Source organism: Malaya genurostris, chromosome 3 (assembly GCF_030247185.1).
Source record: "Malaya genurostris strain Urasoe2022 chromosome 3, Malgen_1.1, whole genome shotgun sequence".
Classification (NCBI taxonomy): Eukaryota; Metazoa; Arthropoda; class Insecta; order Diptera; family Culicidae; genus Malaya; species Malaya genurostris.
In genome coordinates this window covers 573313-588205 of record NC_080572.1, presented here as the reverse complement: position 1 = coordinate 588205, position 14893 = coordinate 573313, and the positions used below count along the sequence as shown (strand labels likewise).

At 36.5% G+C, this 14893-nt stretch overlaps 1 protein-coding gene across 3 annotated transcripts in view; it reads right to left on the bottom strand.

Moving 5' to 3' along the window:
• Positions 1 to 14893, bottom strand: part of LOC131439265 (ecdysone-inducible protein E75) — a 139786-nt gene that overhangs the window by 70087 nt on the left and 54806 nt on the right. For all 3 annotated transcript variants that reach the window (XM_058610069.1, XM_058610070.1, XM_058610072.1), the window contains one exon: positions 2090 to 2178. In XM_058610069.1, the coding sequence (XP_058466052.1) occupies positions 2090 to 2178 (89 nt within the window). The remainder of the gene's footprint in view (positions 1 to 2089; positions 2179 to 14893) is intronic.

Genomic DNA, 14893 nt, shown 5'->3' with positions numbered 1-14893 from the left:
TTAATAGTCTAAGCAACCTAAGGGCCTACTGCCTGGTGTTGGTGAGCCAAGACCAGACGAGTAATGCTGGTGCGGTCGCGGTCGGTGGTATAATGCCAGCATACAAGAGTTTCCAGCACTGCAGTCAATGACCGATCAATGTAGTTTATCGGCCTTTGAGTTTCTCCTCGTTTGGCTTCGTTAGTTGGCAGAGTGGAGTAGCAAACGCGTCGAGGTTCAAGTCGAACCGCACGGGAGAATATGGTCAGGTCCGGTTGTTGTGATAGATATGCTGTAATATTGGTGCAGCGGTTGGGGCAAGGTTTCGTGGCTAGAGGGTTGGAAAAGATGTTGAGGTTCTACAGCACCTTAACTCGTTCTGTGTGTAGTCATTGAACTGTGGAAAACTCCACTAGAATGGAATATTTCTTAGGTGGGTCGATAAATAATCGCAACTTCGACGGTCAACAACATTAGACGGGCTATTTGGCGATAGATCGGCCAAAAGCAGAGATCGATGAGGGTTTGGTAATGGGTTTGTAATGCAGTTTTTCTTAAACGACAGTTCAGCGAGTAACATTAGCCGGTTGTTTGGAAGATGAAATTGTTAACATAGTAGCTCTATGCCTAGCGGAATACACAGTGTGAGTGTGAAGACGTATAAACTAATGGAGATGAACTTGCGTAGAAACGAAACGTATAGTTTTTAAAAATAATGAAAACGTTTTGTATTTGCTTTGTTTTGTTAATACGTGAGGACAATGCAATACAACGGAATATTTGTGTCGAAATTTTCAAAACTATTGAGACAAGTTTCAACATTTTTAAAATCAAATTGTAATAGTTATCAGGGACTAAACAATCAAACACTGAACTCATTAACCAAAGCATGCTTTGGAAGTCATCAAAGTAAGTTCTGATAACTGAGACTTGATTAGATATAAAATAAATTCATCTGTAACTATGAAAATTGTTGCATTGTTTTCAAAATTATGCCTGCTATTGCTCTTTGCAACATTGCGAAGCTGATCCTACCTAATGAAATCAGCTGCTATTCGATATTTTCGAAGCTTCCTTGACAGGCCAACAACCCTTGCCTTTCCGCTTTTCCACTCCTCACAATCGTGAACAAGTGAACGTCACCGTAGTATCACTTGCCACTCGGTGAAGCAGCCAACTAATACGGAGCCGATCGATGAGGAAAGAAAAGCGGAGACGTTCACTTCTGGAAACGACTGCGGCCCGGGGCCGGTCACTAACCTACGTACAAAAGTCAATAAACTGTGATTAAACAAAGTAGGAGAAACTACATACACACTGTGCGGGTTTCATCCAACGGCCGGCTAGGAAAAAATACACCAGTCGTTTTAACCTCGATTTTTCTTCTAGCACACACACGTCGTCGTCTTCTTCCTATGCCGTACACAGTCATCGTCGTCTATAGAACTTTAACAGTAAACAAACTACCAAATGAAGGAAAGAAAAACGAGAAGCATTCCACTAAAGGCCAGTTTCAAAACAACACCAGCAATGTGATTCATTCAAGGGTATTTCCATCCATTCACCCCGTGCTTCAACATCATTGCCATCATCGCTTTGTGTATTAATAACTTTTCGCATGCCATCAGTAGTCGTCAGTAGTAAGTTAACCAGCAACTCGTCTGTCCGCTGCTGGCACTGTTGTCTGTGATGACGAGGCAGTAAAACGGTACAGTTTGACGACCGTTTAGCAGGCAGAATGCGCTCTACGCCCCTTCCGAAGCGTCACTTCAGCCTGCATATAGTCATCAGCACCACCATCGACACCGTCGTTACCCCGTGCAGTAAGTCAACGCACACTATGCATGCATGCATGCATGCATCCAAGCAGGCCACTGCATCATCGCGCATCAGTCGGTCAATGTGCTTAATTTTTCTTCAACTTCATGCGCGCCTACTATACTGCTATGTATGTCTGTATGCGAGCTTATATTCTAGCGGTTCAACAAAGGTCAGATAGTAAACGGGGTTACGAGAGGTCATTAATCTTTCGATTTTTGAGTTTCGCTCTTCATGCCTTCTCTTCGACAGCATAGGTGACAAATTGACTAGAAACAACAACAATACTTACCTTGCATCCCTCACAGGAATGCACACCGTAATGGAAACCGGAAGCTTTATCACCACACACACGACATAGAACGGTGGTTCCATCAAACTCTGGAAAAAAACAGATAGAGAGAAAACAAGTTGAATTTTATTGCAATTCAGCAGTTCAAAGACCCTGGGCATTGAGCAGTCAAAAAAGAGGAGTAATGTTTTAGACTGTTTTCGGGTCGATGTATCGTAGGAGATAATTTAGAGTTCTGTATGTTTGAAGACAAAATTGTTCCCTTTTGTTTGGTATTTAGAAAATTGATCAAGCAATTCCCTGTAATGATTTTATACCGGCTTCCCCGTTGAACGACTAAGAAGTCGAAACCGGGGTAAAATAAACGATATAATAATAATAATAATAATAATAATAATAATAATAATAATAATAATAATAATAATAATAATAATAATAATAATAATAATAATAATAATAATAATAATAATTAAAACAATAATAATAATAATAGAAATAATTTTATAGCGCGATCCGATAAGACTGCAGTTTTTTTTATACATGCATTGATAATGAATTTATAAATGAGCGAAACCGCAGAGAGATCAAAACTTTTCCGTGGAAAATGCATATAACTAATTATAGTCTTGTTAGTTTAGTTAGTTGATAAGCACATATTGTGATACTAAGGAGTGTATCGAAAATAAGCTATCCACATACATTTGTATTGTACGCATGTATTTGTGATGGTTTTTAATGCTCAGATCACAACATGCTGTGCGTTTGGCGGTCAGCTTTTGTTTGTTTACTTGTTTGTGCGGTTGAAATTCTGCGTATTCAAAATGTCGCGTATTGAACAGGAAATGAAAATTAAGGTTCAGGACACATGGCTAAGTGAGAAGGGTATTACTATGCGAAAATTGACGAAGCGGTATGGAATTCATCATGTTAGTGTTAAAACCATCATTAACTATTCTTTGGATGAGCTACCAGGAAGAGGCAGAAAACCCGGTTCTTCCAACCCGAAACTGGACCAGAAAGTGGTATCTCTAATCACGAAGAACAAATCAATGTCAATACGTGCTTTGGCCAAAAAAGCAGGAACGAGTGTCGGAATGATACAGTGTATCAAGAGGCGAAATCACCTGAAGACCTACATGAAGCAGAAAATCTCGAAACAAAGTGTAGAACAGAAGAAGCGAGCAACAACAAGGGCCCGGAAATTGTGTTTAAGTCTTTTGCAGAAATCTATCGATCTGAGTGTCTCCAGAAGAGATTGCTGCCTTTATATAAAAAGCATAGTAGATCTCTAATGTTTTGGCCGAATTTAGCGTCGGCTCACTATGCCAAAACCATTCTCAATTGGCTTGCGGAAAAGGGTATAAATTTCGTTGAGAAAAATATCAATCCACCAAATTGCCCTCAGCTTTGACCCATCGAACGTTACTGGACAATCGTGAAGAGGGTCTTTAAGAAGACTGGTAAGGCTGCTGGGAACATGCGGGAGTTCAACAAAATTTGGGCTCAAGTGTCCAAAAAATGCGATGCAACACTTGTCCGGGACTTGATGAAGAGCGTTCGATCAAAACTTCGAAAATTTATGAAGGAATAACTTAAATTTCATCCGGTTTTCATTATTATCAAGTTTAACCTCGTACAATAAATGCTCAATTTTTAGTTTGAATAAAATATCGTTTTTTATCAGAATTTGAAAGAAAAATTTGTGGATAGCTTAATTTCGATACACTCCTTACCTCGGAAACTCGGATAATAATTTTCGGGATGTTTCAGATTTTTGAGAAGTTGTGAAGAATTTAGGAATTCAATACACCTTTCAATGTAGTGAAAATATACCAGCAGCTAATATACGAGTACAGTATGTAATCCGTAATTATTTCGCAAAGCGTAAAACTCAAAATAAAATAGTTTATAAATGGATAAGTACAGACAGTAAGGAGTATGTAAGAATGTCGCTTTTAAATACAAAAAAAACTTTGTTTCATTTCCAGAATTGATTTATACTCATGGTCTATTTAGATTAAACCCAATTGAAAGCTATTTGGCATGAATTTAATTTATAGAAATAGTGCAGGGTTTTGCCCAGCGCACAGTGGTCAAAAACTGGAAAAAGACGGTCAAAAGTCTATACTGACTTTCACTGATTTTTAAAAGCTAACGTGTCTTCGAAGAAGTTTTACAAGATTATATTACGCTTCTTTTGAAAATGGCACCTTAATTTTTGATAAGGGGGTAGCACCGATTTCGAATAAAAATATTTTTTTTCCCCAAAAAAAATTTTTTTTTCTATCTCATTTTGAAGAAAAAAACATTCGAAGTATTTTTGCTGAAGATATAAATAGTGTAAAAAAATTATTTTTCGAGATATATTCACTTTATTTTATAAACAATTTTTTTGGATTTATCTACGTAGAATCTACCTCTATTACCTAAGTATCTACTACAAAGTGCGCGTAAACATGCATAAACATGCTTATGCTTGCACGCGCAACTTAAGCAAATTGTTGGGATTTTCATTTTGTTTACTTTTTGACAATTAACAATATTCTAAAAAATCTAAGTGGAACTTGATGCAATTTTTTTAGGCTTTTTTAAAGTGGGTTTTAAATATTGAAAATCCGAAAAATTATCAAAAGTACAACACATATTAAAAAAATGGAAAAATGTTTTCCAAACAAAATATGAAAAAGTATTACAAAAGTACAAACCTTTACGAAGAGATTTCATTTTTAAACGGGTAAATAAATTGAGTTATCGCGAAGCAACAAGTTTTTTAAGATGATATATTAATCGTTCAACGCTCACTTAGAGATGTGCGAAGCAGCTCATACTGGTGAGCAGCTCCGAATCGATCAGCTCACTGATGGGAATCGATTCAATGTATCAGCTCATCAGCTCATTTAAATGGAACTGAAGGTTTGTTTTGAGCGCCGTTTTTACTATGCGAACTAACTTGTGTGCGAATTATTATTATGTCATATTTGAGAATATCTGCAAAAGTGGCATCCCTGAATGTACCTTAGCCTACTGAGTGAGACGTAAGATTTCTTATTGACAACGGCTCATTCAATCTGTTAAAGAAGGATAAATACACATTTGGAAAAACGAACAAAAGCTCATGCACACATTTCTTCTCGTTTATAACTCGCTCTTCAAGAGCCGAAAATCCGTTCAGCTTGTAGCTTGTTTCCACCTTACCAGCAGGGATGCGAGGTCATTTTTTAAAAAATATGCGATCAAGCCAAAAATCTGTGTACGTTTCCCCGTTTCCATAATAACTAAAAGAAATCATTTTGGTAAGCACAAGAAAAAGGTCTCACTATTTCCTAACGCTCTGTAATTTTTGGTGCTAAACTGTGATCAATTTCAAAAATCTGTGATCGATTTCAGAATCTGTGTAAATATGTGACCATTTTCAGAAATCAGTGAAAATCTGTGCCATTTTTTAAATCTGTGCAAAAGGTTGAAAATCTGTGGAACACAGATTAACCTGTGAACCTGGCATCCCTGCTTACCAGTGCGGTGAACTGGTGAGCTGCGGTTCTTTTAAAAAGAGCTGTGAGCTATCAGCTCTTTTTAAAGATTCGATTCACTGGAATAGCTCAGGAACGAATTGCCATCTCTACGCTCACTGCAAAAGTGAGTTACAGAAATAGCAATTGCGTGACACCCTCCGTTTCTTAATCATGCATGGTTTCAGCACGGCCATAGTGAAAATCGGTCACACGAATAGTACTCAGGATATTCTTATTATAAAAGAAATTGGATTGGGAATATAATTTACTAAAAGTATTGTAAAAGTTTGCTGCATTAAGTTGCATATTTCGCTTCGGTACAAGGTTTCCTAGGTAAAAATAGGTAAAATGATGTATAACTTTTCCAGAAAAGAATAAACCTATGCATTACCTTCTACAAAATTATGGGATTTTATATTTTCTACTATTATTCCAAACAAAATATGTAAAAAAATAACTTGAAACAAGTTATGATTAGAAAACTAGTTTTAAAAGGGTTGTCATAATTCAATAACTAAAACTAACTTTGGAATGCCCTAAAAAAAGTTCCATCGAGTTCCACTTAGAATTTTTTTTATAGTATTGGGCATATCTTTTCCGATAAATTTTGTAAAAATCGGCTGCATAAAGTTGCATATTTCGCTTCGGTGCAAGATTTTATCATAGGTAAAAAAAAGGTAAAATGTTGTATAACTTTGCCAGGAAACAACAAACCTATGCACTACCTTCAACAAAAATATGGTATTTTTAATTTTCTTCAATTATTCCAAACAAAGTATGCATAAAAAATAACTTGAAACAAGTTATGAATAAAAAATTGATTTTAAGTGGGTTGCCACAAAAACGCTTTGTATGTCCGAAACGGTGCGACCTAGACTTTGGATATATTTGACAAAGTAAATTATTTTTAATAGTTTTAAAAGTTTGTCGAAAAAAAAAATTTTCTATCTCTTCAGAAAAAAAATTATGGTTATATTTTTTGTCAAAGTAGGCCATGAACAATTAGGGATACAATCAAATTACGCGGTATATGTTTGTAAATAATTTCTTAAAAGCAACTATATGCATTAAAGGAACGGTTTGGCAGCTACTGATTTATGTCCACGTTTTTATAGATTCGAACCACTGTGCAGCGTTTAAACTGAGAAGCTATTTTGGCTACGATTGCGCTTGGTAAAACGCCCTTCCACCAGGCTGATTTGAATGCTTGTTTGTGTATCACCATTTCCAGGGCAATCCGCAGCAGGGCTGAGATTTGTGAAGATGATTTTGAATGATTTCATTATCATGTGTGAGTTCATGGAACAATACCATATAGTGATATTGAACGGGATGAGATTTTGTGCAACTCTCTTCGGGTGATCATAATCATCGTTGATTTTGCAGATAGTGATACTTTGCAATTATTACTTGCAATGCAGTAATAATTGCAAAGTATAATCAGCGCTATTGAAAAAAACGTGCTTAATCCACCTAGCAGTGAGATAATACCTTTTTTTTATCAATCCGCATGTGTTTAGGCGGCAATTTGAAATTTTAATCACTCATTACTCTGTAATGTCCAAACTGCAAATCGGATCGAATTTGAATCGAAAAAGTGTGACAATCGATTAAAGATTCCATGATATGTCGAAGTAAGTTCCACTTTAGAGTTTACGATAATTTGAGGTACTTACAGAGCCGGTATTCACGAACCAGCATAACCAAAACCGATTCGTATGGCCATATGACGAATAAATTGCAATAGGTTTGAGTCCAACTTTAAAGCATTTCGGGATTGTCATCTTCTATATCGGTTTGAATTTTAAAAATTCATCATCCTGTAATTCCAGAATCGGAAGTCAGAATTGGCTAAAATAATTAATTTTGTATGGGACTATATGTTTATTTTAATTTGAATCTTTGAAGTCAGATAAATTCACCTGAGTAGCTGTTAGTTTACATTTGTTTCAAAATATTTAAAAAACAGGTTAGACATCTTTGAGAAATCGTAGCGCGAATTAAATTTTTGGGTACCTTCCGATTCGAAAACTGAATACCACTAAAACTGAAATAAGTTTATTTGGTTATCGACTATTCAAATCTGCTAACCCGATAAACCTGATTAATTTATGTGAAATAGACATTTTTATACTAATCACCCTATATCCCCGAAACCGGAAGTTGGATCTGACTGAAAAGCAAAATGTTTTATAGAATCTTAAAACTTTTCATTTGAATCTTAAATAATTCTTCGATTTCATTTGAATTATAGAACGGTTCAGCCAACTACGAGAAAAATGAGTTACACAATTTTAATTTCGTTTCACATATCATCCTGTAGTTCCGGAACCAGAGGTCGGAACCAAACATATTTCAGGAACCTTGTTTGGGAGCATACGACTTTTCATATGAATCTGAGTTCGTAGAAAACGGTTGAGTCATCTCCGAAAAAAATTGAGTCAAGCTATTTGTCACACACGCATTTGCTTATCTCGACGAACTGATTGGAATGGTATATGGGTGTTATGTTCTTCCAGGATTTATTTCTGTAAGTAGTTTAAAACAATATAATTATGGAATTGCTTTCAACTCGAAAATTCTGCCATCATCTGGTTTACATATGGCATATTCGAACGATTATGTTGCCAAAAACGAACCGTGCTAAAATCGGTCCGAGCCAGAATGTCATGAACAAGGATGCTGTACACGATACAAAAAATCGTGTTTCACGTTGCTCCCAAGCATTGCTTTGTCATACAATGCACAAAACATCTACTACTGGAATAAGGCGAAAAGTCACTTACACAAATACAATAGCAATCTCCCACGTTCCGAATAGAAATCAATCACATTAATCGATACCGCATTAATCATCAATCAATGAATCAATGAATCAATTGAAACAAGTTCTTAAAATTGCGGTTCACTTCGCAGCAATCTTTTTGCCCTTCTTTGATGTTTGATAGGGTCGATGCGTTTCCTAAACCTATATCGCCTGGTACCTAGCCTAGCGATTAGCGCTTATTCAGTAAAAGCCACTCACTCACTCGAAATCCTCAGTGGTGTAGTTGGCCCGATTAAAAAATAAACAGTGAAAGTTAAATAAAAACGAAAAGAAAGTAGAGAAATCCCTCTTCTTCTCCCACCCGCAGACAAAGCAATCAACCATTGCAATCAATGCCTGTTAGGTGTTTTGTTTTTGTGCGATTCGTGTTGCGCCACGCTGCACACTACCCCGACTGGTATCCGTATCAAACTTCACAGACGGATTTGTAGTTTTTCCTCTACGATCTGCCGTAGGCTTTTCTACAGCCTCTGCTTTCAACTTTCTCCTCAAATCACCTCTTCCTGCGCTTGGCTAGCCGCCTGACGTCTTCACTTTGCAAGCATCCGCTCGCTTCACTATTTCGTATTTCTTTTACATAATCTTTCCATTTCTCGCTTCGATTTGTCTTCCATTACGGATTGCGCCAGAGCTGGAGTGTGAGTTATATAAACATTATATAACGAATCCCCGTCCGATAAACAACTTTCTCCGGGTTTGGATATGCTCCATCTTCTTCTGGGTTTCCCTGTGGTCACTTCTACTCGATTTGGAGTGACGAGAGACGATCGATTGTCGGTTCGCACAAATGTAAGTGATAAACAATGGCCGGCAACCGTCGACCGAACGTGAACTAAGTCGTTGGCTTTCGCTTTTTTTTTACGCAGCCTCTTGGATTGATATTATTGAAGATTTTTTTTCGCACGCTCGACCACGCTTCAAAGCTCAGATAATAATAAAAATAGCTGCTCAAACGGCTCATCGTAGCTGGTCGGGAGCGGAAAAAGTAAACCACGAGTTTGTGAGCAGTTCGTTTCGGGCGAACAATTCGAAGGAAAGTGACTTTTATTTTGGAAACTGGTAGTAATTAGACTAGTTAATTGTACTGCATAGTTTTGTTTGGTCTAGGTGTATTCACAAGCGGAACGGTATTATCGTTTTCAAATTATAATTTTAACGCAGAGATTAAAGGTATGAGCAATATTTGCACTCTAGCAGAAAAAAAGCAATTGGATTGCACTTCTGCTTTTCGGCTGAAGTTTTTCTCTAAATGACAAACAGCTAAATTGAATTCACTTCTCATCATAGAAATAGTGAGTCATTCCCGGTATCCCGGAGATGGTTATTTGGACCGCTTTTGTAAAAGCTCTGAATTCATTAAATGGGTTGTAGGTATTGTAAAATGGGCATTTTGACGGCATTCTTTTGGGGAAAATTCATTATGTGATGGTTTCCCAACTTGTCCACTATACAAATCCACACACCATCGTTTTTATCCTTTTCTAATTAGGAAAATTATCAGAAACAATAAAAAAAAAACAGAAACGAAAAACATCTTTCTTATAGATGTGACCATCCATATAATTATGTGTTTGAAAGCAAATGATTCCTGTTTCTACCGAAATATCCGTTTCAAAACTGAACAATTTGGCTCCAGGGCTTTAACATGGAAGTTTTCGTTATTTCGATAACATAAAGGCTGTCTTAGTTTTCAGTGGAAACAATACAAAAGTGTTAGATATTTATTTTTAAGCGGGTATTTTGTTAATATTAGACTGGCACAACCGATTGGCTTTTCTCGACATTTGCTATCAAACGATGGTGAGATGGCGCACTTTCCCGCGAACGTTCTTTCATTAGATTTAGCACTGACTTGTTGAACATAAATTTGGACTATTTGTACAATCTTCAGCAAACTGTAAAATGATTTCAGCTACCAAGGCATGTCGTCAATGCCCAAAATTCTTCAATCGCTCGAATTTGCGGGGAAAAAATTTTATACGAACGAAAGTAACATTTTTAGTGGTAAACAATTCTACCAGACACAAGATTTGATCAGAAGACAGTAGGATCCTTACGGCCTTGAATCATGGGTAGAAATCATTTCCATAAACACTCCTAGAAGTATACTTCATAGCAGGGGTGGAAATAAGCATTTTTTTATTCACAGCAAATCAAAATAGTCAGTATTTTCTTTTCATATCACATATTTATTGTAGATATTAGAATGAATTTTAGAACGAATGATTTATGATAATATAAATTTTAGTTTTACTTGGAATTTAAAAATGTCTTCATCGTTATCAGTGTCACTGTCTGATTTGGAATCAACATTTCAACAAAGTTAGGCTAATTTCAATGCTACTTTGTGTTCATTAAACAGGTTTGAAGTTCAAATATCTGTCCTTTACGGTTCCGGTGATATAATGGCATAAGTGATGTAAACGTCAAAACTGATAACCACTCAATTTCTCGGATATGGATTATTCGATATCAATAATTCGAGGCTCGTTAGGTGAGTTTATTTCATTCAGTAATACCGCCGTGATGGAGTACAACAGCTAATAATATTAACATACATGCTGCGATAAATAATAATTAATTATAAGGATAAGAAAAACATGTCCAATCACAAAGCGTGCTACGCAGCTGATCAATATTCTATTTAGCTTAAATAGCATACACTGAAGAAACAGGAGTGCAGTATTTTGCTGCGCCAAATCCAACGCACCATTCGCTCCTGTTACTTCTATAAATCAAATTCATGTCAAATAGCGTTTTACTGGGTTTAATCTAAATAGTGCATGCACGTATCAGTATTGATTTTGATCGATGTGATTCAAAGATTACTGAACAATTGAACTTAAAAAGATTAGATCAGTTGAGATCTCTATTTTTCCTACCCTGATTCCAGAGTTACTTCGAAGTCAACAGTTTCACTGCCTTTAATGTTCAAGAATTCAACTACAGGATCTTGTACGTATGGGTATCGGTTTCCTATTAGATGCAAAAATTTGGAAAAATGAAGCCTAAACTATTCGTAGATTCTCAGCAATACGTTCTATCAAATGAACATATTCCTGTTTTTTTTTTGTATATTCGACATAGAAGGTAATTTGAATTGGAATAACCGCATAACATCTTAACCGGTACTTTCAGAGCAAATGTATTATTTTTTGCATGAAAACTTTCTACGCGTTTCCCTCGGCTGCGGGATTTATTCCACATATTGAATGTTATGTATTTTATCTAACAGATTCAAAGTCAGTTGCTGTAATAATTGAACGTATGCGCATGCAACATACTATTTAATCTACAAGTTGTTTTAGATCTAAAAGATGTTTGAATACTGAATACTGATGATGAATTTAATCTAATTGTATAGAAATCAATATATTTTTATCTTGACGGATTAAGTTCGATAATATATGTTTATTAAAATATTTTTCGGAATCCAAATTAATTAAAGTGTAAAGAATTATTCTAATTATTAAATACCAGTATATATGATAGATAGTACTATAGAAGTGCGTGTGCATGATCTCCCATCAAGCGTCATCGATCATTATATTCGCAAAACTATGTCCCAGTACGGAGATATTCTCTCCATCGAAAAAGAAAAGTTGAAGAACTTTTTTCCCTGGTATTCTAAATGGCGTACGTTTGTTTCACATGCGCTTGAAGAGGCCTTTACCTTCTTATGTGATTCTCGGTCAGGATACAATAATCCCGTGCAAATCACTTGTTACCTATGACAATCTGATGGCCACATGTCAGTGTTTCCAAAAAGCTGTTCACTATGGTAAGCCATGTGAAAAACTGGACAAGGAGACGTCTGCACCAAAGGACATCCCTCCCAAAAAAACCAGTACTTCGGAGACAGCCATCAATAGCTATGAAGCTTGCTCTTCAACGAAACAAGTTGTTAAATATGCAGAATAAGGTACGCCAGCTACAGCTTACAACGCACCCAACCCCCAGACAAATATAAGCAAATAACGATCGTTCCGCCAACAACAGTGAAACCGAACCAATGGACGAGAGCGTGAATAGCGAACCACTGTCTTCTCCTCATTCGCTGGATAGCAATGGAAACGCCTCTCCGCAAAGAAAGAAGATGACAACGAGATCCAGCAATGAAAAAAATAATTTCCTTTTTTTTATTATACGGCCACGTTAAGCCGAAGAGCAACGATTGAGCCGAAATAAAAGTTTTATGAATAAAAAAATAATCCTTCCATTTGAGTCTAAATTTATAAAAACCTTTTAGACGTCTCTGAGAAAATGAAAAGTTTTCCAAGACTTTCGGAACCGGAAACTTGCAACCGACATAGCTGAAATCGGTTTTTAAACAGAGCAAGTGGCTTGTAAATAGCAAGTACTTTACGTCTGCTTAGCGGATTATGTTGATCCGCGACGTGGCATTAGCAGATCCACATAATCTGCTAATGCACTGATGAGCGGAATGCGAATCGCAAAAATGAATAAACAGAGTTACGTTTATTTTGGAAATTATTTTCCAAGTTATATAGAAAAGATGTCCCAACAGAAAAGTTCTAAAAAAGTTCTATTTTATAATTTGAATAACTGTTTACTCCCTAGAATATAAAATTCTAGCATTCTTCAACACATTGATTATATAAAATACCTCTAACATCAGATTTACTCAGGAATAACAATTTCCTTTGGAAATGCGCATGAAGCTTCAATTTGAACCGTACACCACCTTGTAACAGTGGAATGGTATGCTCCGAACTCAAACCCTGCATAAATGCAAAACTTTCGCTTTCATGACTCGAGCCCATCGAAAGAGTAAAAACGAAGCAACCCGGGAATCGAAAACAGTATCCAGCTGATCCGGTTAGGCACGGCTACGATTGATCAAATTTCGATATGCACAGCATGCTTTGGTTTGGAGGCCCAGTTGCCATACCGGCCAGTGTCAATGACCCCATCGACTATTGTTGGTAAGACTTTTGAATTAAAGCAACCAGAGGAAAGCGAAAGCCAACATGAAATGAACATTCGGTGGGTGGTAGTAGAGGAAGGGGCCGGTGGTACACACTACTCGTGAAAACAATTCGGAAAGCAAAACTTTTACTTTTCACTTTCGTTTGCGGGTTGCTCGCTGCTCTTCATCATCATTATTGCGGCAACGACACCATCATGATCACCGCAGACGCCGTCGCTCTGCTCTATTGAAAATTGAAGATCGTTGTCGCAGTAGCCTATGTATGCGCGTTGTCATTAGTGATGAGAGAGAGAGACAGAAAAAAGGGCAATTACACTATCGTCCAATGTTGAAGAGAATGTTGACAAATTCCGGTTCAAATCTAACGAATGTTGAACTTCTTTCGGTTTATTATTAATGGTATTTTGCATTGGGATTGCCATTTTGACATAGAAATACTGATGCACTGAAATCTTCAACACGTTGAAGAAAAGTAAATGTTTTCTAAGTCTCAAACAGAGAAGCCAGATTCGCAGATTTGTCTGTAAATTTGCAGATTTCGTACATAGTACTTTTGTCAAAATTTACAGACTTTGCTCGCCAAATCACTTTAGCCTAGAAAACTTTATAGAGAAATGGCTGCCAGCAAGACATCCTTGCTGACTGCACATTTTTTTTTCGTATATGCAGACTTTTCCGACCCTGTCTGAATATATTTGAAATTTTTACCTGGCATCTCTGGTCTCAAGAGCGGAAAACAATAAAAATTTAGAACCGTAGGGTCCAAGTGTCAGGAATCCACTTTGCTTCAATCAAATCATAGAAAACGGTCAAAAGTTTCACCAAAGCCGTTTCTTTTCATGTTGACAAAACTTGTTACATCCAAGGATCAATTGTCTCATCCAGAAAAAGAAAGTGAAGTGAGTGACTTCGTAGAACGAAACCAAATTACCCATAACTCAAGGTACGCAGCTACAATTGGACAGTGGATGAAAGTGAATTGGTTACTGGAAACCAAAGTGATATACTCAGTCCAGTTAGGAATTGAACAACTTAAGAGAGAAATAAATTTGATACGTTGCGAAAATATTTTAAACTATTCCTAACGAGTATACAAACGAATGTGTCGTAATTTCCAAATAAGATTAACAGTACCTACTACAAAGCACTTGGAAGTATCTATAATGTCTATCGAAACCAAAAATACACAAAGACTAGAGGAAGCAATTATGTTTCTCTCATTAGAAAATCAGAGAAAAAGGCATTCTATGGTTTTACAAACAATTTGCAATGCAGCTTATTAGGTTATGCCAAGGATCGTTTAAAAAAATGATTAGGAATCTTCGACGAAAAACCATGATTCTTTTTACAGCAGACTAGCTTGAACATTGTTTTCTCAATCTGTTTCGTTCACAAGTAGCAAATTATGTTAAAGCAACTAGTTTGCAACATTGAATACGGGTATATTTTGTGACAAACTAGTTAGGATTATGTTGCCTTAATAAAACTTGTTTCTTGTGTTGTTCCAAGATTTT